This window comes from Lachancea lanzarotensis, scaffold LALA0S02 (assembly GCF_000938715.1).
Source record: "Lachancea lanzarotensis genome assembly LALA0, scaffold LALA0S02, whole genome shotgun sequence".
In the NCBI taxonomy this organism is placed as follows: Eukaryota; Fungi; Ascomycota; class Saccharomycetes; order Saccharomycetales; family Saccharomycetaceae; genus Lachancea; species Lachancea lanzarotensis.
In genome coordinates, this window is record NW_019212880.1 from 559,279 (window position 1) to 578,798 (window position 19,520).

Sequence of the window (19,520 nt, forward strand, 5' to 3'; positions counted from 1 at the left end):
GCACGGTCCGAAATTGACACCAGATTGGAGAATTCTGGAGCGCATGCTCATATGCGCTCTTCAGGACCCACACTCTTGCAACCAGAACAGTGTCCTGGAACACAATTCGCACTTCTTCCAAATCGAATAAGAAGCGCTAAGTGTCTTAGCGCAACACGACAGTGATGATGGTGAATAAACCTTTCAGCTCAGCACATTCTATTCTTGAATCTTCGGAACATCTTTGCCCCCCAACGTCTCAGTCAGAGTCCTCAACGCAAGGCTTTCATCTATCCATTACAGAGCTGGAGAAGAATAGATAGGTAGATAGACCCGAAACCAAGACCAAGATACGGCAAGCGAACGAGCCCTGCTAGCCTCTTTCGACTAACGCAAGAGCTCTTCTAAAATCTTGTTGGCCGTTTCGTTATCGTTCGAGTCCATTGATTTGATCCCCAGTCTTCTTAGCACTTCCACGATTTTTTCTTCAGTGAAGCCCTGCGAGACGAATTGGTTCACCAGGCCACTGTCGATGCCATATAGCGATGCTTGGTCCACAATTTGCTGTGAATCGGAGTCAGAATTCATGGGAGCGTACATTTTGGTCCAAAGTGCAGCTGTGTTGTTGAAGGATTCACGGTCTCTTATATAATGCTGAGCAACCTCTGCGTCTTGTGGATCATTGGGTTCTGGCGACTGCAACAGTGCCTGTAGCGAGATTAAAGCTGATTTCAGGGTTATCACCGGCGACCAGGCATTTTTCAAGATATCTAGACAAATAGCTCCAGTAACTGAAGAAACGTTAGGATGGTAAACTTTGGTGTCAAACTTCATTTTTGGTGGCTTAAAAGGATATTCCATGGGCACCTCGATATCCACCACAAACTTGCCGTTCTGATACGGCGTTCCTGGTGGGCCCAAGAACGATCCCTTCAAAAGATGGATGTCGTTCTCGTTCACCAATTGCAGGTCAACTTTGGCCTCAGGATCGTCTTTGATTCCCTGCAACTCCTTCATAACTCTCTTGGCTCTTGACATGATCGATTAAATACTAGTTGATGTAGATTTGAAAGCTTTTTGAGTCGCTTCTGTTCGGTTTAGGTTGCAAGAAGACCGTCTTCTAGTAAGCATGAATATAAGAGATAATGCCCTCTACGAAATTTTAAAGTAGTGAAATCAGAGCTTTTGACTATAAATCTATAGAATCTCTCTCAAAGGAATATCTTGAGTGGCTGGACGACTATCTGATTCAGTGTTGTCGTCGAAGCTCAGAAAAGAGTGGTCTCCTAGCTTTCTGGGTTGAATGATGAGCTTGATGAGAAAAACGATACCAAATAGGATGGAAAAGCCCGCTACTATCAAGTATAAAACACCCAGAGACATGTTCCGACCGCCAATGACGCTGTTGGTGGTTATAACAAGCGATTTGGAGCCTCCAAACAGAGAAACCGGGTAGTGGAGCCCGATGTTCATTTGGTATATGCCCTTCGGGAGCGTGGAGGTTTCGTTCTTGAGAGCTAGCTTGTAGAATTTCGGCAGTCCAGCAGTACGCATCCATACCTGCAGTTCTTCCCATTGCGAGATGTCAGGAATATTGTCTTCGGTGTAGCCATTGGGGAATTTTGCAGACCAATTTGGAGGGGGAGCGATCTGCGAAGCATTGTAGCTGGTTTTCTTGTAGCGTGAGCGATCGGCCTTCCAAGCGATGTTCTTGTTTGTCAGCTCGTAATCCAGTTCTGTGTCATTCACGGCCGTCAATTGCGGCTGGAAAGTATCGTTGAACAAAGAATTGGCGATCAACCCGCATGGATACACTATTTTGTCGTTTTCCTCGCGCAATGGGTTGCAATCGGACGTCAAATCGTCAGCATCCACCGCCTGGCCCTTGAGCTGCTTGATGTCGAAGGACTGAACATACTTACGGTGGTTTTGGTAGAAATTCGTCAGCTGGTAGTACACGTAGATGGATTTCTTTAAAGCAGTGGGTATTTCGAATCGAACCTCGCAGTTCGAAGCACCGGAGACGTCATCTTGGGAAATACGCCACGTTGGACGATTTTCCACCTTTTTCTTGAAATGAAAGTGCACATATTTCGACGGAATTTCATCGAAACTGGTCGAACTCGCCAACTGCTGACAGTGGCTGTAATCGATGCTCAAGTTCTGCACATTATTAGCAGTGATGATCAATGCGACTCCAATAGGCGCAAATATGGCACTCACCAGAATCAACAGAGGCAGCACCGATTGAGGTGACAGTATCGGTTGCCATGCCTTGAGTCGTTGTTGTCTGAAGGCTGTGTTAGGAGGCTTTCTTGATTTGTTCGTGGCTGATTCGTTCGGCTTGGAATTTTCAGCGCCACGTCTTCGAAGCCACGCCATGATTGATCTTTTGGCAATGTGTTTATCTATTGGGAGCTTGGTCTTGAGGGTTTGAGAGGCTCCCTTTTGAATTTCGTGAACTTGATGATGATTTCAATGTTGTATGTATATCTCGATAATTGTAGTAGTACATTGTGATATTTCAGTCAAGATACTTTATATGCTATATTACCAGCGCAACAGAGCTTTGAACTGGTCTTAAGACCATTGCGATAGCACTCTTTGGTATCGGCACTTGTGAAGGTGATTCCTAGCGTTTTTCGCTAGCTTTTTATGGCACGTTGCTGGAGTTCAAGCTTCCGATGCTACCAGTTGACCTTTGCCCTCGCCGCCTTCGCCGTCAGCATTGGACAAGTCTTTGGGATTGTTGATATAGTTCGAGAGGTGCTTGATGATATGTTCAATCTCTGGAACGGTTTTCACAAATGGCAAAGTCATGATGGAGCACTCAGAAGACCTGAGAAGCTCGGTGAAAGTAACCACGATACCCCAGCAGTGTGGCTTGTTGGTTACAACGCGCTCCAATAAGGTCCTCACGATTATTTCCTGTATCTCAGCGGTGTTGTTGCCCCAGTCCTCGGATAAAAAGAAATTGTTCAGAACATAGTTGAACCAATGCGTGTGCGCGTTGGGATAACGCAATTGATTGGCGATCGCTTGCACCACATGGAACCGCACCTCTGTGTTGCCGTCATGCAACATGCTGGCCAAAAGAGTGTAATACGAGGATTTGGTGTTGAAAATGGCGGTCGCGGTGGTTTTGTCCTTCTCCAAAGCAGCTTCAATCCCGACATGCAAGACAATGGCATTTATGAGTTTCGTATCAACCGACACGTTGTCGTATCCAATACCAGTATCTTTCTGAGAACCGGGCTTGAAAAGACTTGTTGAAACTACTCTTGACAAAGAAGCGCTTGGAATTCTTAGGTAATTGTCCACTGGTTTTTTGAGATTCTTGAGATCTCGAACGGGGTCGTAGTACACGTTGGGTACATGTTGACAAGACTCGACATCGCCGATGCGAAGCTCCGCATCATAAGGATTTGGCAAAACCATATTTTTGGGTATCGCGCTCAGAATCACATTTCTCAACTGCATGTAAACTGGAGGCAAATTATTGAGCAACTCATAATGGTTCTCCACTAGAAATCCGGGCGCATCATTCGCAACTGCCAAGAATACTCTTAGGGCACCCTTGTACACCACAGAAACCGCGTCCGGGACATCACTTCTCTTTGTGTACTGTGCCATAAACTTCAAAAGGTCTGTGAATAACAACACCAATTTTGACCATCCTGCCTTGCCTGGAAGTCTCAACATCTTAGGCAAAAACATTCTGTGCGATAACAGAGTAATCCAAGCGAAAGAAAAACCTGGGTATGCGATGGGTTGGAACGCGTGTAGGAAAGATGCAATTATGTTGTAAAAGTCGGGTGAAAATTCAACCAGTTCGTTTCTATATTGCTGGTCCTGGATTTTCATGAAACTATGAGCGCTAGCCTCTTCCCATTGACATAGCAAGCTTGAAATAAGTCTGAAGTATGGCCGTTCATTGAAGCTGTTACCTACCATCCCTTGATCCTCGGAGAAAACCATTGTAATAACAGAGAGCATTAACCTGAGATACTCGGAACGACTCACATCGGTGAAAGTTTGTAGTACCAAAAGTTTAACAATCAGCTTGCTAAATGCATCTGCAGCGATGAAAACTTCGCTGGTTGGATCACTCTCCTTGAATGACCCAACAGAAAGCTCTATCGCCGCCTTCGTAAACTGAATAACATTTTCTGTCGAATTGACCACACCTTTATCCATCATTTGACGAATAAAAACAGTAACTTTAATGTCGTCATCCGGAACCCGCTGGAGAAGTTTGACCCACTCGGTGAAAACAAGAAACATCTTTTCCTGACTGGTAGCCTTCGAGACTTGGCTCAAAGGTAAGACCTGCGATTTTTCCAAAATTTCAAAAAACGAACGAGTTAATTCACTGTCAATAGTTTTGAGGAAGCTGATGGTCTCCAAAAACTCCGACCTCATGAAAAGAGGAGCTTCTGACAAAACCACATCGCGAAGCAGATCAACAGAAAATGTAACAGCACCCTCCATCCCATTCTTCATCGCAACAACAAGAACATTATCGAGCTCAGATGCGTTGATGAGATTCACTTCTAATAGTGACCTTATAACAGGGACATCAAACTTTCTGGTATCTAAGGCATATACGAGCCACCAGACTACATCCTTTCTTGCCACTACCGAAAGAGAGCATAGTTTCTCCAGTAATAAGGAGAGTACCTCCCTACAGAGGGGACTTTCACTGGTGGCAAACATGCTGTTAACAACTGCTTGTGAAACTTTCAAGGCAAGTTGATCTTTTTGATTGCTTCTTGATATTAGCGTGAGGATTTGGAGCAGAATGTCGTTAATACCGTTGTTAGGACCCAAGTTGGCAAGCACTTTATTCGCGTTCTCCTTAATCTGCGCCACAAGGCTGTCCATCAATAGTACCAGAACTCGGTGACTCTGTTCCAATTCCGCTTGAACAACGGCTTGGGGCTGTAGTTGGGGTGTGCCTGGTTGAGACTGCCCTTGCTGTTGCTGTGCGTGTTGTAGCAAGATATGGTTTTGTTGAGACTGCTGCAAGTGTTGTAATTGTTGTTGCTGCTGTTGCTGCTGTTGAAATTGTTGTTGCAAAGGTGCATAGTCTAGCTCGGTATCCTTCTCTTGCTCGCCAGCGCGGCTTTTTTCCTGCTCCTGATCACGCTCCTTCTGCTGCTGGAGCTGCTGCTGCTGCTGCTGCTGTAGTTGAAGCTGTTGCAACTGTTGGAATTGTTTTTGTTGCTCAAGGAGCAACTGCTGCTGCTGCTGCTGCTGTTGTTGCTGTTGTTGTTGTTGCTGTTGATGTTGCTGTTGCTGTTGCTGTTGCTGTTGCTGTTGCTGTTGCTGTTGCTGTTGCTGTTGCTGTTGCTGTTGCTGTTGCTGTTTTTGATCCTGCTGTTGCTGCTGAGGATGCTGTTGACCAAACTGTTGCTGATCCTGCTGTGGTTGCTGAATGTGCTGTTGACCGAAAAGCTGCTGTTGGCTAAGCCCAAGTGCACCTTCGGAAGGTAGATTGGGAGTTTGAGGAGCGATACCTTGACCTATTGAGCCACTACTACCGAATTCCTCGTATATTCTGAACTGCTGGGGCGTTATACCGGTCGCCTTTAATCCAAGTGGCTCGGGTAGGTTCAGAGAGTAGGGGTTAGCGTTCTGAGCAAGAAATAATTGATCTGCTCTTCTTTCTTTGTGGTATCTTCGGATGGCCACTGCTTGCATCAATTGCTCACCAACATAAAGAGTTGCCTTGTCCATTGTAGCTTTCTCAATTAGCGAGAGGGCCAAACCGATGTTGTCGTTTATGGCAGTGTTCAGCTCTTCAATGGGAGAGTTAGGTACATTCATCAGATTGGGTGCAAGAGATTGTGTCGTTGAACGAATTGTATCCTTCAAAAGCTCGATTGAGGTAGCACGAGCCAAGCTTTGGGCCAAATGTCTAACCATGGTCACAGCTGCCGTTTTTAGCTTCAGTTCATTGACTTCAGTTGCAAAATCCTTCAGCACGATGTTTACAGTAGTTATTACTGCAATGCTAGAAGATTTATCCACAGCTGGAACCAAGATCTCTCGGACCGACTTTGCGATAGCCATTTGAAAAACGCGTCTTAAGTCGGGATGTGTGACGAACAAGGTATTGCCGAGGAGAGTACTGAAAGGAGTGTCAGTGGTTTGTCCTTCTGCTGCGGGCACCTGATCGATATGAGCAAGATTACCATTAGAGAGACCCCTCTGTTGTTGCAACGTCTGTTGTGGCTGCTGACTAGGTTGCTGTTGCTGTTGCATGAGTGCGAATTGTTGTTGATATTGCTGCATCACCAACACCCGTTGCTGTTGCTCAATTTGTTGCTGCTCAGGGCTCAAGGCTGCAATTTCGCCGCTCAGAAGTGCAATGCTATCAGCATTGTCGACATTTTCGCTAGCTTCAACGTCCTCCAATTTGACTTTTAAAGTTTTAAACAAGACCTCAACCTCAAATGTCAGATTAAGCTTCCAACCCGCTTTCTGATTGAGCTCCTTCAAAACCTTAAGAATCCCAACCGTCCACGGATTTGGTGGTCTAAAAACCTTGGATTTGGCAGCTTGTTGAAGTACTTTTGTAACAAAGGGTACAACAACTTCAAGCCGACTCGCACGATGGGAATCGAGCAATAATTCACGGAAAGCCACGTTACTATGCTTGATCGGTTTGTTGCAAGCAAGTGTTACATTTCCCAGCCAAGCGCCGAGATTCTTCAGATAATTTTTCTCATTCGATTGAACGTCTTTAGTGGACAGTAACAACAAAAGCTGTTTGTAAGTAGCGTTCAAAACGTATTCAAAAAGAAGGTCGGAGCTCAAAGATTCCACAAGTCTCGCGTAAAGTGAATGGTAATTTGGCTCAGTCTTTGCACGTTGATTAACCAAATAATTGGAGAACCATCCGTAAAATGTCTCTTTTAAGCTCGACTTTAGTCCTTCAATTTTACCGTCGAAATTGTCATCGGTGATGTTGTTCACAATAAACAGTATCTTTTCGGTGACTTCCTTGGGTGGGTTTTCTTGAATTACCTTTGGGGGAACTTCGTTGATGGAGAAGAAATTCAGCGCTACCATCTCGGGAGGCCTGTTGATATTACCTTGACCATTCGATGGCCTTTCTTGCGATTGAGCAGCCGCCTGACTCAACGTCTGAAATATTTGAGGCTGGCTTTGTAAAGCGGGTACAGCCTCAATTAGGTGCCTACAGTATTGTGGGAACTCCTTGAGCCTCATACGAAATGCATATAGTGCCTGCACGGAAAATTTAAACATTTTTGAGTCCGTACCATCAGTGGCAAAATTCAGTATAACGTTGAAGGCAACATCAAGTACAAAACCTCGTAAAAGTTGGAATAGAATCATGGAACCAAAAAGAACAGAGGTGGTTGCCAGCGCTTCCAATGGGTAGTCTTTGAAAAAATTAGATTCTGCGAGCACGGCATGCGCCATACAGGCAAATAAGTCCTGATCATGAGGGTCATCGCTATCCCTCAGTTTTCTGAGGATCTCAATAATATCCTTGATGGCCAATTCTCCACTGTACATCTTTTGGAGATAATTTTGCATCTCCTTTTCAACATCCATTGGAATTGGGACCAGGTCACCGTTGGCGAGAATAGCTTTATCATGACCGTACCCAAAGTTTATCAATCTTGGGAACGCTATTATTAGCGAAAACTCGATGCTCTCTAAATTCTCTCTTTGAACCTGACTCAAGGAAAATGAATTCAGCAAAGTGATGATATAGTGTAATGCAGATAGATCGTAAACTTTTGAAGGATAAAAAGGCGTAGTTGGTTCTTCCATTTTGGACTGTAGCTCCAAGAATTGGAGTATGACAGGTAGAGTTTCCTTCGTCAAATGTGTTTTCATATAATCATCAAATGCTGTCCAGCCAGCTTTCTTTGCAGCCGGACTTGCTTTTAATGCTTCGTTAAATGGTAATGCATTCATGAAATCCTCCAAAAGATGCTCCTCGGATAGGATTTGGAGAAGGGAGGCTAAGGGTGAAGATTCCTTCCGTATTATCACTATGCCGAGATCCACCACTTTTTCGAACGGTAGCTGCTTGATGAGCTCGGACATGGAGCTTGGCATCTTTTCAAACACCTTGACTAGTAAAGTGATAAGCAAATCGTCGATTATTGCAGCGTTATCGACCAGCAGACCGAAGTGTTTCGCTTCTGTCATTACGGCCAAGGCTAAAAACTCTGGAGCATAGTCGTAGTCTTCAAAAAAACATTCTTGAAAGATGGGTAACATTGGATTGCCTGTGAGTTCTTCTCTCAGCAGAAAAATCTCAACATCTAGCCGTGCAATCGACTTGAGAGATAGTAAAGTCGTTTTGGAGTTATTAGTGGATAGATTATTGGAAATCTTCTTAATGTCTGGCAGGCTCAAAAGGTCAATGCATCCCTGTTGCAGGTTCCATTTGTGAAATAGAAGACAAATATTGAGCTTGAACTGAACATTCCAATCACAATTCAGGAACTGATCGATTAAACGACCACGATTTAAGGCAGCCAACAGCTGGTTCAATGATGCCAACGAGACAGAAATTGGAAGGTCCAAAAAATACTTTGTCGACATTAAATTGAAAACTCGATTCCAGTTAACAGCCGAAGGACCAAGTTTCGTGAAGGCATTTGATAATTGAGTTCCTCTTTGACCTGCTTCGCCTATTGCAACGGGCGTGAACCACGCGGAGTTTGGCGGCTGTATATTCTGGGAATAAGGGGCGAGGGTTTCTGATAAAATGAGGGCCACAAAATCATTGAGGTTTTCGCCCTTTAAAGAGCAAAGAAGACTGCTTAGATTCTGTTCCAACGTTGTTGGCGATTCAGTTGCCAGAAATCTCTGCAAAGATAGAGCTGCGTTCATTGTGAGGTTTTTGATACGTGTTAAGCGGTCAATTGTGGGTGCTGGATCAATCAGACTTATAATCTGCTGGTCACGGTCCGGATCTAGCGTCTGTATAAGGTCTTGGACTTGTAGTCCGGTTTGGGATTGAATTTCAGGGTTTTGAAACACGTCGTTTCTCACACGATTCAACACTTCTGGGCTTTTGAGGGGTAGATCCTGAAACAAACGGTACAGCAAACGGTGTACCAAATCGGTTTCTGTGTCTAGTTTATGGTGCTGTTTGATATGCACGGATGCCAGTGGCAATAATTTCCTCCAGTACTTTTCGTATACGTACGCTGGCGATCTCTGTAATAGGTCGTGAATCTCTCGTTCCACCTGTGCGTAGTTTTTCGTGTTGAGACTGGTGATAAGAACACTAATCTGGGTGATGCTAATTTGGGATGTAGTTGTTGCGGCCTCAATTTCTTCCGTGCTTAAATCGATATCCGGGAGTTGCTTTGGAAGCATGTAATTATAGTGAAAGCAGGAGCAGCTGTGTTCGCTGTACGGTTAGTAAAAAAACGAAATTCGACCGCTGAAATGGCGATTTGGCAACCGTTTACAAAAAGAATCAATCGTCTCAAACTTTGTGAAAAGAGATCGATTTTCTCCGTTTAAAAGGCCCAATACCACAAAACAGCACCGTCTAAGCAAGTTTCCACATACTAGTAGCGTCTAAACAGGCTCTATCGTGAGCTTTTAGACTATTTGTGTGCTGTTTACAGTCGATACAGGTTACTCCTTGGTTAAATAGATAATATTAAGTAAACCGCTTAAACATTTAGATTATGCACTATTAACTAGTATAATAGTAGTATAAGGCCCTATAGTGAAAAATTTTTGGGGCCCAGCATTAAGAAGTTAGATAATAGTTACCCGGTGCTGATGAGTGTCAGTATTGGGATAAAGTGATGTGTCAGTGTCGTTAAAATTCGAAATACAGACATTGGAACGACGAATAAGATGCGGTGGGAATTAGTTTGTGTATTCGTATGTGTGTGTGTGTGTGTGTGTGTGTGTGTGTGTGTGGCTAGAGTTTTGCCTCACTGTGGTGTTTTGCGTTATTACACGTTGAGAATAAACTTTGATTCAAGTCATAGGGAAAGCAAAATTCATGGAAGTGTTCATTCCATATTATGGCCCAGATTTATGGTGTGTGAGTGGTCTTCAATAATGTCCATTTCGCTTCATGTGTGATTGGACCATGTTTCCTCTTATTCATCTCCGAAAGTTTAGATTGAGGTCTAAAACATAAAAACAGTTGACCGTTAACTCTGAAAATCCAAAACGGTTAAAAAAAATGGGATAGCTTGGAACTCACACACGAGTACCCAGTTTCAACGACCTCGACATAGAACAAAGACCCTTTGGTATCTCAGTCATTGTCGTTTGAAGATAACTCTACATCACGTGACCTAACAGTGATAGTCCGGGTAACGCCTATGACTGTAATATATATATGATGGACCCTCTTCTGACATTCAAATTCTACGGCTTTGACATCAACCAACTGTCCCTTTGACATCCTGAAACCATCGTATGCCCTACCAGCCAGCGATAAGTAGATTCTTCAAGTCCAACTCGAAATCTACGTCGTCTTCAAACGGCTCCAAAGGCGCTCAAGATGCTGAAATCTCAAATGACAAACATAAAATCGACGAATCGAAGCAGAGCGATATTGATCCTACAACACCACCTGCTTATAGACCAGAGGTTAGTATAAATTTGATGGCCAGCAGGTCGGCCCTTGGTGAATTTTCTTTTTTACGTCGTAAAAATTCCAATGACACATCTCAAAATGGGCCCTTACAAGCTCGCGACTCCGATGCGTTTTCCCAAAAAGTCTCAAATGCTCTATTGAAAAGATCCGTAGGCGCCATTGAACTCCCAGGTGAGTCCGAAAGTGCAGACGGTGGCTCACATACCCCGCCACCAGACAAAAAACTCAAATCTGGTAAATTAACACCGTTGGACCAACAGGTAAAGGACCTTAAATTGCAGCATATGGACAAAATACTTGCCGTCAGAGTCGGCTACAAGTACAAATTTTTTGCCATGGACGCCGTTGTTGTCAGTAAGATTCTCCAGATCATGTTGATTAAAGGCAAATTGACATTAGACGATTCACAATCACAAGATTGCCATTACAAACAGCTGGCCTATTGCAGTATCCCAGATAATAGGCTTCAAATTCATTTACAGAGACTATTGCATCACAACTTAAAAGTTGGCGTGGTCGAGCAGGTCGAAACTCAGGCAATAAAAAAAGTGACTGGAAGCTCTAGTGGCGTTTTCAAACGGCAGGTGGATAGGGTATTTACCAAAGCTACCTTTGCTATCAATGAAACGTTCAGTCGTACGGAAATAGATCACAAGGAAGACCACAACACTATTTGGACATTACGTATAGATGAAGACAATCGATATAGCCATTTCTGGCTACTCTCTGTTCAACTAACTAGCGGAGAAGTAATTTTCGACAGCTTCAGTGACATGCGGAATTCTACGATCGAACTCGATAAGAGAGTGTCTTATCTCAAACCCGTTGAAATCATATCATCCAAAAAACTACCAGAATCGACAACGCGCTTTCTGAAATCTCGGCAACCTGAAGTCCAGATATTTGACAATGACAGCTTGATCCCTGAAGATCAAGACGCTGAAGATATGAGCAAATTTGAATTAGCACCAGGGATTTTAGAATTGAGATCTTTGATGCGAAGGTACCTCGAGACTTATAATACTGAAAAGATTGTAGACCTCCCACACAATTATAAACCATTTACGTCAAAGATTCATATGGTACTTTCTCCAAACACTTTGGAAAGTCTTGAAATTTTCGAGAACCAAACCGACCAAACCAGACGTGGGTCACTATTGTGGCTACTCGATCATACCAGAACACCGTACGGCTACAGGCTGATGCGGGATTGGATCTCAAAGCCACTCATTGATAGAAGCAGTATTAACAGAAGGTTGGATGCTATCGAGTGTGTCAAGGAAGAAATCACCAATATTTTCATGGAGGGCCTAGGTAATGTACTAAAAGACACTCCTGACCTTTTGAGAAATTTGAACAGAATATCTTATGGACAGACTTCAAGAAAGGAGCTGTACTTCTTTTTGAAACACTTGGACATCGTTGCCAAGCATTTTCAAAGTCACCATTTTTATTTCCAAGAGCAAGTGATTGCGCCCAGCGGCAGAGTTCATGAAAAGTCTGAATTGCTAGCTGCATTGTTAACTCAGCTTAACGACGCACTACAGACTTTAGATGTCACTAACCTTCTAACCATGATAAATGTCGGCGCAGTATTAGATAAGGACAAGGAAAAACAATGCGTTGAGTTTTTCAATCTCAGCAAATATGATCGTCCCGAGCCCATAGTTGCGAAGTTAAATGATATTGAGAATGTCAAGCAGGCTTTAAAGAATGAGTTGGATAATATAAGGCGACTTTTAAAAAGGCCTCGATTTTTTTTCAAGGATGAGATTGAGTATTTGATTGAAGTTCGGAATACTCAGCTTGCAGGTCTGCCGAAAGATTGGATAAAGGCCAACAGCACTAAAACACTTAGCAGGTTCAGAACACCTGAAACGAGCAAACTTGTGGAACAGCTTGAGTACCATAAAAATGTTTTAACGATTATTTGCGAAGAGCATTTCAAAGAATTCGGTCGTCGCATCAGCCTCGAGTACCATTTACTCCGAAAGCTTATAGGTAATCTTGCGATATTCGATTGCTTATTATCCCTTGCTGCCACTTCCTTCAACCGAAATTACGTGCGGCCTAAGCTATTGGATGACAGGCGGCATATAAAGATCAGAAATGGCAGAAATCCAATCATTGAGTCATTGGATGTCAACTATGTTGCAAATGACGTCTATATGAAAGAAGACGAAAACAAACTTATGATAATTACAGGCCCCAACATGGGAGGTAAGTCCTCATACATACGTCAAGTGGCACTAATCAGCATTCTAGCACAAATTGGCTCATTTGTTCCCGCAGACAGCGCGGAGTTACCCTTGTTTGAGAGCATATTCACTCGTATTGGTGCTCATGACAATCTCATTAAAGGTGACTCTACTTTCAAGGTCGAAATGCTGGAGATGCTAGACATTATAAAGAACTCTGGAGAGAACTCTCTACTTCTATTAGATGAGGTGGGAAGAGGAACTGGTACGACAGACGGAATCAGTATATCATTTTCGATCATCAAGCATTTCCTTGGATTAGTAGATAAGTGTCCTTTCATCCTCTTCATCACTCACTATCCAGTTTTGGGGTCTATCCATTCACCTTTACTCGATAACTACCATATGGCCTATATCGAAGAAAAACGTCAGGGGGAAAACTGGCCGACTGTTGTTTTCCTTTATAAGCTGAAAAAAGGCTTGGCCAGCGATTCTTATGGTCTTAATGTTGCCAGGCTTTCTAGAATACCTACCGATGTTATCAACAAAGCGTACGCGGTTTCTCAGCGATTGAAGGCTGAAATGGAAAGTGAAGAGTCTCTGCATTTTACAAGCGTACTCAAATGTGTCCTCACGGCAAAAACTCTCTCACACCAACAAAAATTGTCAAGACTGCTTGACATGGATGAAGCAACCTCTTTTTCCTAACCCTAAGACTTTTAAAACTTTAGAATTGCATACGTAAAAGTTCATCATTATATCGTATCGTTATCGCTTGAAAAAGCGATGACTATTGCTTCTTGATCTATTCTGATTCGGAGTGTAAGAAACTTTACCATAAGAGTTCTGATCACCATAAATCAATGAATTGTTGTCCTGCTTCATTAGACTCATAGAGTTGAAGTCGTGAAAGGGATCGTCGTCAGAAACAATATCATCTCGTTCCACTTTTTCTTCAAACATGATCTTTTCCTGTTCAGTAACTTCATCTACCATTGTATTTTTCCCATTAGCACCGCCCTTGTCGTTTCCCTTCAAGTTGTTTGTTAATCTCGTAAAGTCATACCCATTCTCAGTAAGTGCTGGAATTAGAGGGGGCTCCTGATTCCTTAGAAGCGACCACTGTACTTTCTTAAAGAACGGGTGCTTCTTTATGTCGCTAGCCCCAAATTTTGACCCCAGTCTTTTGCTCTCATTCTTGATGAGGAGTCTTCTGATGAGATCTTTGCAACTTCTCGAGATTTCATTATTGTTCGGAAATGTCACATCATTTTTCAAAACGTTAGAAAATGTCCTGTTGGTATTGTCGCCTTTGAAAGGTGTGAACCCGAAAAGCATTTCATAAATGAGAATGCCAAGAGTCCACCAATCCACAGCAGCAGTGTGCCCATTACCTCGAATGACCTCGGGTGCTAAATACTCTTCAGTACCGACGAAAGAATTGGTTCTGAAGCCATCAGAACAAATTTTTGTATCTAACAACGAGCTTTGAGCCGAACCTTTCACAACAGGGTCCTTAGTGTCTTTAGCTTGAACGGATAGATCGAAATCTGACAGCATGATGTGTCCCGATTTATGCAAAAGAATATTCTCAGGTTTGAGATCACGATATATGAACCCCATCAAATGCAGGTACTCGATGGCAGCCGTCACTTCGCTGGAATAAAAACGGGCTTCGTCCTCTTCAATGCACTTTGTTTTCCTAGTCTGCAGAGCGCGGAAAAACTCACCCCCCATGCAGTACTCCATACAAAGATATAGGTAATCCTCGGATTGGAATGAGTGGTAAAGAGTTACAATGAAAGGATGATTACTGGTGGCTAGAATTTCTTGTTCGGCCAAAATCCTTTTGATCTTTTTCCTTTTGATCATCTCGGCCTTGCTGAAAATTTTGAGCGCGTATAACCTGTTAGTCTTTCTTTCTTTAACCAAATATACTTTCCCCACGTCACCTTGGCCAAGAAGTTTTATCTTTTCAAAAGAGGTAGGCCCTACTATGACTTCTTTAAACTTGCTGCTGAAAGACTTGTTTCTCAAGCGACGAGACCGCTGCGGCTCTTCTAATTCTATCGCGTAAGGTGCAATGGGTGAAGTTTTGACAGAGTTAGATAAAGAACTGTATCCGTTGGCAGTCTTATGCGAGGCTTTTAATGTTTGTTCCTTAACGGCTTGTAGGGCGTTGGGCTCGGATGCCACCCTGCGTAAAACAGGCTTGGCAGCATCACCGTTCATTTGAGGAGACGGTAAAGGAGACATCTCATCGAATTTAGATTTGATTTCGTAGTTTTGCTCCACAACGATGACAGGATTTTCTGGAAATAATTGAGGACTGAGAGATGAGCCCGCATATGAAGGCATGGGAGCTGCCACTATCGATGATTTTCCTAATACGGGTTTATTGCCCGCAGTAGGGTCCGATGGGTCGGTATTTTTGAAAACTTCGACTTCCTCATTTTCATTTATGTCGTTCAACGATTTGTTGCTTGCATTTTGATAGCTGTTGTGAAAATAGGATGTCATACCAGTAGAGCTTGAAGCAGGTGGAGTCATTAAAATAGTCGAATCTTCATGCCGCGTACTGCTGGACATATTGGTAGGATCAAACTCCTGGGAAGAGAAAGCATGAGGCGGAAGGCCCTGACAAGCAAAATAGGGATTGCTGCTGCGAACTGTATCCGATCTAGTATTTCGACGATCATTCAAAACTGCTTGACCAGCAATGCCCGCCGTGGGACTCCTGGTGTTGCGGGGTGATCCATTACCTGCTGGCACTATATGACTGGGCATGATGGGCGTAGAGGGTGACCTGCCTCTTCCAAGGGACGACGATCCTCGATATGAACCAGCAGTTCCACTGTGAGTTCCTTCATTACCAAGCTGAAAAATTGCAGGTTCCAAAGAAGGTGATTCAGGGTACGGCAGTGGTGCCCCAGAAGAGTTCAAAGACGGTGAAGCAGACTTCTCGCACGTGACATCGGGTGACGGTTTTTTAAACATTTTGCGTAGCCTTACCGACAATTTTTCGGACTGTTGAGAGTCCGGGGTGGTTTCCTTGGGCGTACCTGTAGGTACTTGTGCTCCAGCATCTTCATTTTCGCTGTCAAATACCGCTGGATTTTGGTTATGCCGTTGTTGCTTCCGGTTTAACGATGGAGAAGTTGACCCAGCGGCAGATTCAGCTTCGTTTTCTGTCCCACTAGGTTTTCGAAACGACCGGGCTATCAATTTGGAAAACGAAACACTTCGCGTCCTTAATTCTTCGTTGCTATGGCTGGTACCATTGTTTCCGCTGACCAGGTTTGAATGAGATGTAACTTGCAAAGTGTCCATCTAGCAGTAGCGGGAGAAGGAGTACGGGGTGTAAAAAAGGTGACGCTATTTTCAACAGTATTGTCGTGATGGTCACAAAATGACACTGAAATGGTGAGTCCTTGCTTACCCTCTGTGGGTTCAAAGGATGTAAAGTCTGTAAGCTTGTGATTTGACATATACACAGTTATATATATGGCTTAAATTGTTTCCAGGAACGTATCAAATGAGACCGGAGAAATAGCACGTGATAAGACTTTTTGAAGCGATTTTATTGAGCAGGTAGCCTTAGTGAGTTGAGGTTTAGTTGTGTGAATTCAAAGTGGAGCTTTGATGAGATATAATCAGTGACCGAATCATCATAAAACCTGCTGAAGTCCTCTGAACAGAGGCATAAAAAACTATTCGTATTAAATGATGACGAACTTAGGTGGAGTGAGAAGTGGCTGAGACCATGGAGAGAGATCCTGAAATGACCGAAGATGATGTTCACGGGCCAGATACCAGTGTTGTTTTGTTTTATCTGGAGTTTTCTATCATATTTTATATTATCCGATCTTTATATGTTGTTATTATTCATATATATATACATATATAACGACAAACATTTGTAATGCACTGGCAAATGACACAGGCATCAAATATCTCCATTCTGGTGCATATGCAATTTGAACCTTTACCGGAAGTGGTGGTGACCGATGGTTAAATGCTGAGTTCCGATAAGTGACAAAGGCGGTGCCAGTATAGTACAAAATGATAAGCGAGTCGTCATTACCAAAACCGCTAAACCGCTTCATAAAGAAAGCAGTCCCCACGCTGCGCTTCACAGATGTCACCGCCCCATAGTCCAAAAATGCATTGCATGCTGGTGAGATAAACAAGGGCCCAAGTTTTCCAGCTTCTTCTCCAAAAGTTTTCCCCCGCTTTTTAAGTGTCTAGCTATTATTACGCCCGAATCCCTCCCGGTGATTCCATTTCGCAGCCGTGTCGTTTACAGATGACACTGCCGGAACCGCAACGCACTGGGTCGCTCCACACCTCATGCCAAATGTGGAGGCAGCAAAAGATTAGGAATGCTATTCTTGATGTAGTAGATGTGGCCACAATTGCGGCACATCATTTGGCCTTCGACTATGTTCGTTTGGATCAGCAAAGTGTGCAGGTCTCGCAAAATAATCATGTCCTCTTCAGACAATTCTTCGTTGGCAAACTCTGGCTTTGTTGGAGGAAGAGTGGTGTTGCCCAAGTCAGAAGCAACACTCACAATGGCTGGCCAATCTACTCTGTCAATGATTCGAAGCAGAAACTCTGGGTTAAATTCTAAACCCTCGTCTTGCTCTAATTGGCACTTTTCACCATCGAATTTGAGCGGAAAGTTATCATTGCTTCTGTCACAATCTTGCACGGAGCACTTCAAGAAATTTGAGGTGAGAAACTTCATCGCTGCGGTTTAAACAATGGATGGATTTAACGGGTAGTAAGCAGTCTTGTTGGTGTAGTCTTGGACCAAATCTAGCTCATCGCATCAATTGTTCATTTCGAAAATTTTCTGTATCTCGATCGAGTAGAGGTTCAACTAGAGGATCAGGTAAAAGACGCTTTTTGGATATATTCATGTATACGTATTCATGTACATGTCTGAAGCACGGAATCGGAAACTTCAGACACCCATAAGGGCGAGTATGGTAATTGATGTTCCGTGGGTGAAGATGGTATTTTCGTAGAGTCCAGGGTGATTATTTACATGATTCTACTTCAGAATGGAAAGTTTAGCGTAACTTTATGCGATTATGCTCAGGGCCGATATGAGATCAATTTGAGTTTTGGAAGATGGAACAAGACACTTAGGGAGGTTTCACCAAACGTTTGCTTGAAGTTTAGCCAGCGGACCGTTATCTCAGTGTTTTTCTTTCATCAATACTTTCTGCGACAGTATTTAGCTTGTGGTCACGGAGCCAGACCTGCTAAAGACGTTTACTGTGAACGGAAATGGACAAGGGCTCAGATTAATGCTGAAGTGGAGATAACTTAGAAAGTGATGAATCCCCATTCAGCCAGGAAGCTTAGAAATGGTACCAAGAATAGCCATCAATTCTGGGTTTTGACTCACCAGCTTGAAACATTCATTTCTTTCCTGGCTCGACATTTTTCCAGATGTGTCACTAGAGGAGTTTTCATCCGGCAATATGATGTGTACCTCTCTCGTGCCCCCGGCTCCTCGCGTTGCTATGCAATTAGTTCGAATCATAGATATAAGCTGCAAACTAGAGTCGTAGCAATGCGCATCGGTGCCTGCGTGCAAATTGCCTTTCATTACCTCTAGGACAGTCTCAAGCGAAACCGTGAAAGAGCGTTGATCATGTCTCTCAAAGAACGCATGACGTCTTGGATTATTTGAGTTCAAGAGGATGGAGGAGTACAGCTTGAAAAGTGAGTTATCCTTGCGACAAGCTCTAATCAAATCTCGATAAAATGCTTCAGAGCCTACATCTGTGCCAACTTGCAAAAGGTGCGAATTATCGTACAGCCAGGAGCGGAGTATGGCGCGAATATTTTTCGAGTTAATGCTGCGGTAAAACTTCTTGAAGTCAATCATCGTCTTCATGTCTGTATCGTATAGCGTTCGGCACAGAATTCGAAGGCTCGGTGGAAACTCAGTCCAATTGGGCATGTGTAATTGTTGTGAGCGGTTCAGATTGCTCAGCTCATCCCTGAATTCGTGACTCCAAGCTTCGTAGAAGCTGCGTGGGGAAGCTTTAGGAAGCTTTCGGTTTTTCATTATTTGCCCTCGTCGCAGCTCTTGCACCTCTGAATTGTATCGAGTTGAGCCGCTAGGACGCTCATTCGTGGAAACATCACAGTAGATGAAATAACTGTAAAGCAAATGAAACAGCGACATCTTTACGTGCTGCGTATGACATGTCATTGGAGGATTACTTTTTTGCAGCATTATTTTACCGGCTTCGTAATTTGGCATTGGACTATCCTGCTGAAATCTCAAACACGCTTCTTCCGGCTCCACTTCCGCTGCTAGTTCGCTTTGTTCCATAAAGTCTTGAAGAGCTTTTTCGCGGGCCACTGCCTGCAATGTCGAATACGACATGATTCCGACCAATGTAACGACATTTGTGGTCACAAACATAACGTTTCCTGGCGCATTAAAATAACGCCAAAGAGTAGATCTTATTTTGACTGGCGGCAGTCCACTTGTGCGTCCATTAAAGCCACTCTGGCCGTGACAAGACCTGATGTTTCGAGTATGAATACGAAAATTGTTGCATCGCCATTTCAGTCGTCCGAGTGAGTTTATACGGCCCCAACTTCGCATGATTCCGGACATGTCCTCTTCCCACCTACCGGCACCCAGCCTACTGATATGCAGCACAAGCTCAATCTTTAATGGCGCT

General features: G+C 43.6%; 7 protein-coding genes across 7 annotated transcripts; 1 reads left to right on the forward strand and 6 right to left on the reverse strand.

Annotated features, from left to right (window-relative positions):
- Nucleotides 1-366: 366 nt before the first annotated feature.
- UBC1 (LALA0S02e06238g1_1) lies at nucleotides 367-1,017 on the reverse strand (the record flags this gene model as incomplete). The annotated part of the gene is made up of 1 exon (XM_022773826.1): nucleotides 367-1,017. The coding sequence occupies one exon, from the start codon at nucleotides 1,015-1,017 to the stop codon at nucleotides 367-369; it is 651 nt and encodes a 216-aa protein (XP_022627314.1).
- A 159-nt stretch (nucleotides 1,018-1,176) lies between these two features.
- Nucleotides 1,177-2,361, reverse strand: LALA0_S02e06260g (LALA0S02e06260g1_1; the record flags this gene model as incomplete). Its single annotated transcript, XM_022773827.1, has 1 exon — nucleotides 1,177-2,361. The coding sequence occupies one exon, from the start codon at nucleotides 2,359-2,361 to the stop codon at nucleotides 1,177-1,179; it is 1,185 nt and encodes a 394-aa protein (XP_022627315.1).
- Nucleotides 2,362-2,697: 336 nt separating this feature from the next.
- Nucleotides 2,698-9,354, reverse strand: CDC39 (LALA0S02e06282g1_1; the record flags this gene model as incomplete). Its single annotated transcript, XM_022773828.1, has 1 exon — nucleotides 2,698-9,354. A coding segment is annotated over one exon (6,657 nt), but the record flags the coding sequence as incomplete, so codon positions are not given.
- Nucleotides 9,355-10,425: 1,071 nt separating this feature from the next.
- MSH3 (LALA0S02e06304g1_1) lies at nucleotides 10,426-13,512 on the forward strand (the record flags this gene model as incomplete). Its single annotated transcript, XM_022773829.1, has 1 exon — nucleotides 10,426-13,512. One exon carries the CDS (start codon nucleotides 10,426-10,428, stop codon nucleotides 13,510-13,512), a length of 3,087 nt encoding a protein of 1,028 aa, XP_022627317.1.
- A 60-nt stretch (nucleotides 13,513-13,572) lies between these two features.
- LALA0_S02e06326g (LALA0S02e06326g1_1) lies at nucleotides 13,573-16,134 on the reverse strand (the record flags this gene model as incomplete). Its single annotated transcript, XM_022773830.1, has 1 exon — nucleotides 13,573-16,134. One exon carries the CDS (start codon nucleotides 16,132-16,134, stop codon nucleotides 13,573-13,575), a length of 2,562 nt encoding a protein of 853 aa, XP_022627318.1.
- A 1,018-nt stretch (nucleotides 16,135-17,152) lies between these two features.
- On the reverse strand, nucleotides 17,153-17,554 carry TRM112 (LALA0S02e06348g1_1; the record flags this gene model as incomplete). The annotated part of the gene is made up of 1 exon (XM_022773834.1): nucleotides 17,153-17,554. One exon carries the CDS (start codon nucleotides 17,552-17,554, stop codon nucleotides 17,153-17,155), a length of 402 nt encoding a protein of 133 aa, XP_022627319.1.
- A 609-nt stretch (nucleotides 17,555-18,163) lies between these two features.
- On the reverse strand, nucleotides 18,164-19,453 carry PET494 (LALA0S02e06370g1_1; the record flags this gene model as incomplete). The annotated part of the gene is made up of 1 exon (XM_022773835.1): nucleotides 18,164-19,453. The coding sequence occupies one exon, from the start codon at nucleotides 19,451-19,453 to the stop codon at nucleotides 18,164-18,166; it is 1,290 nt and encodes a 429-aa protein (XP_022627320.1).
- Nucleotides 19,454-19,520: the final 67 nt, after the last annotated feature.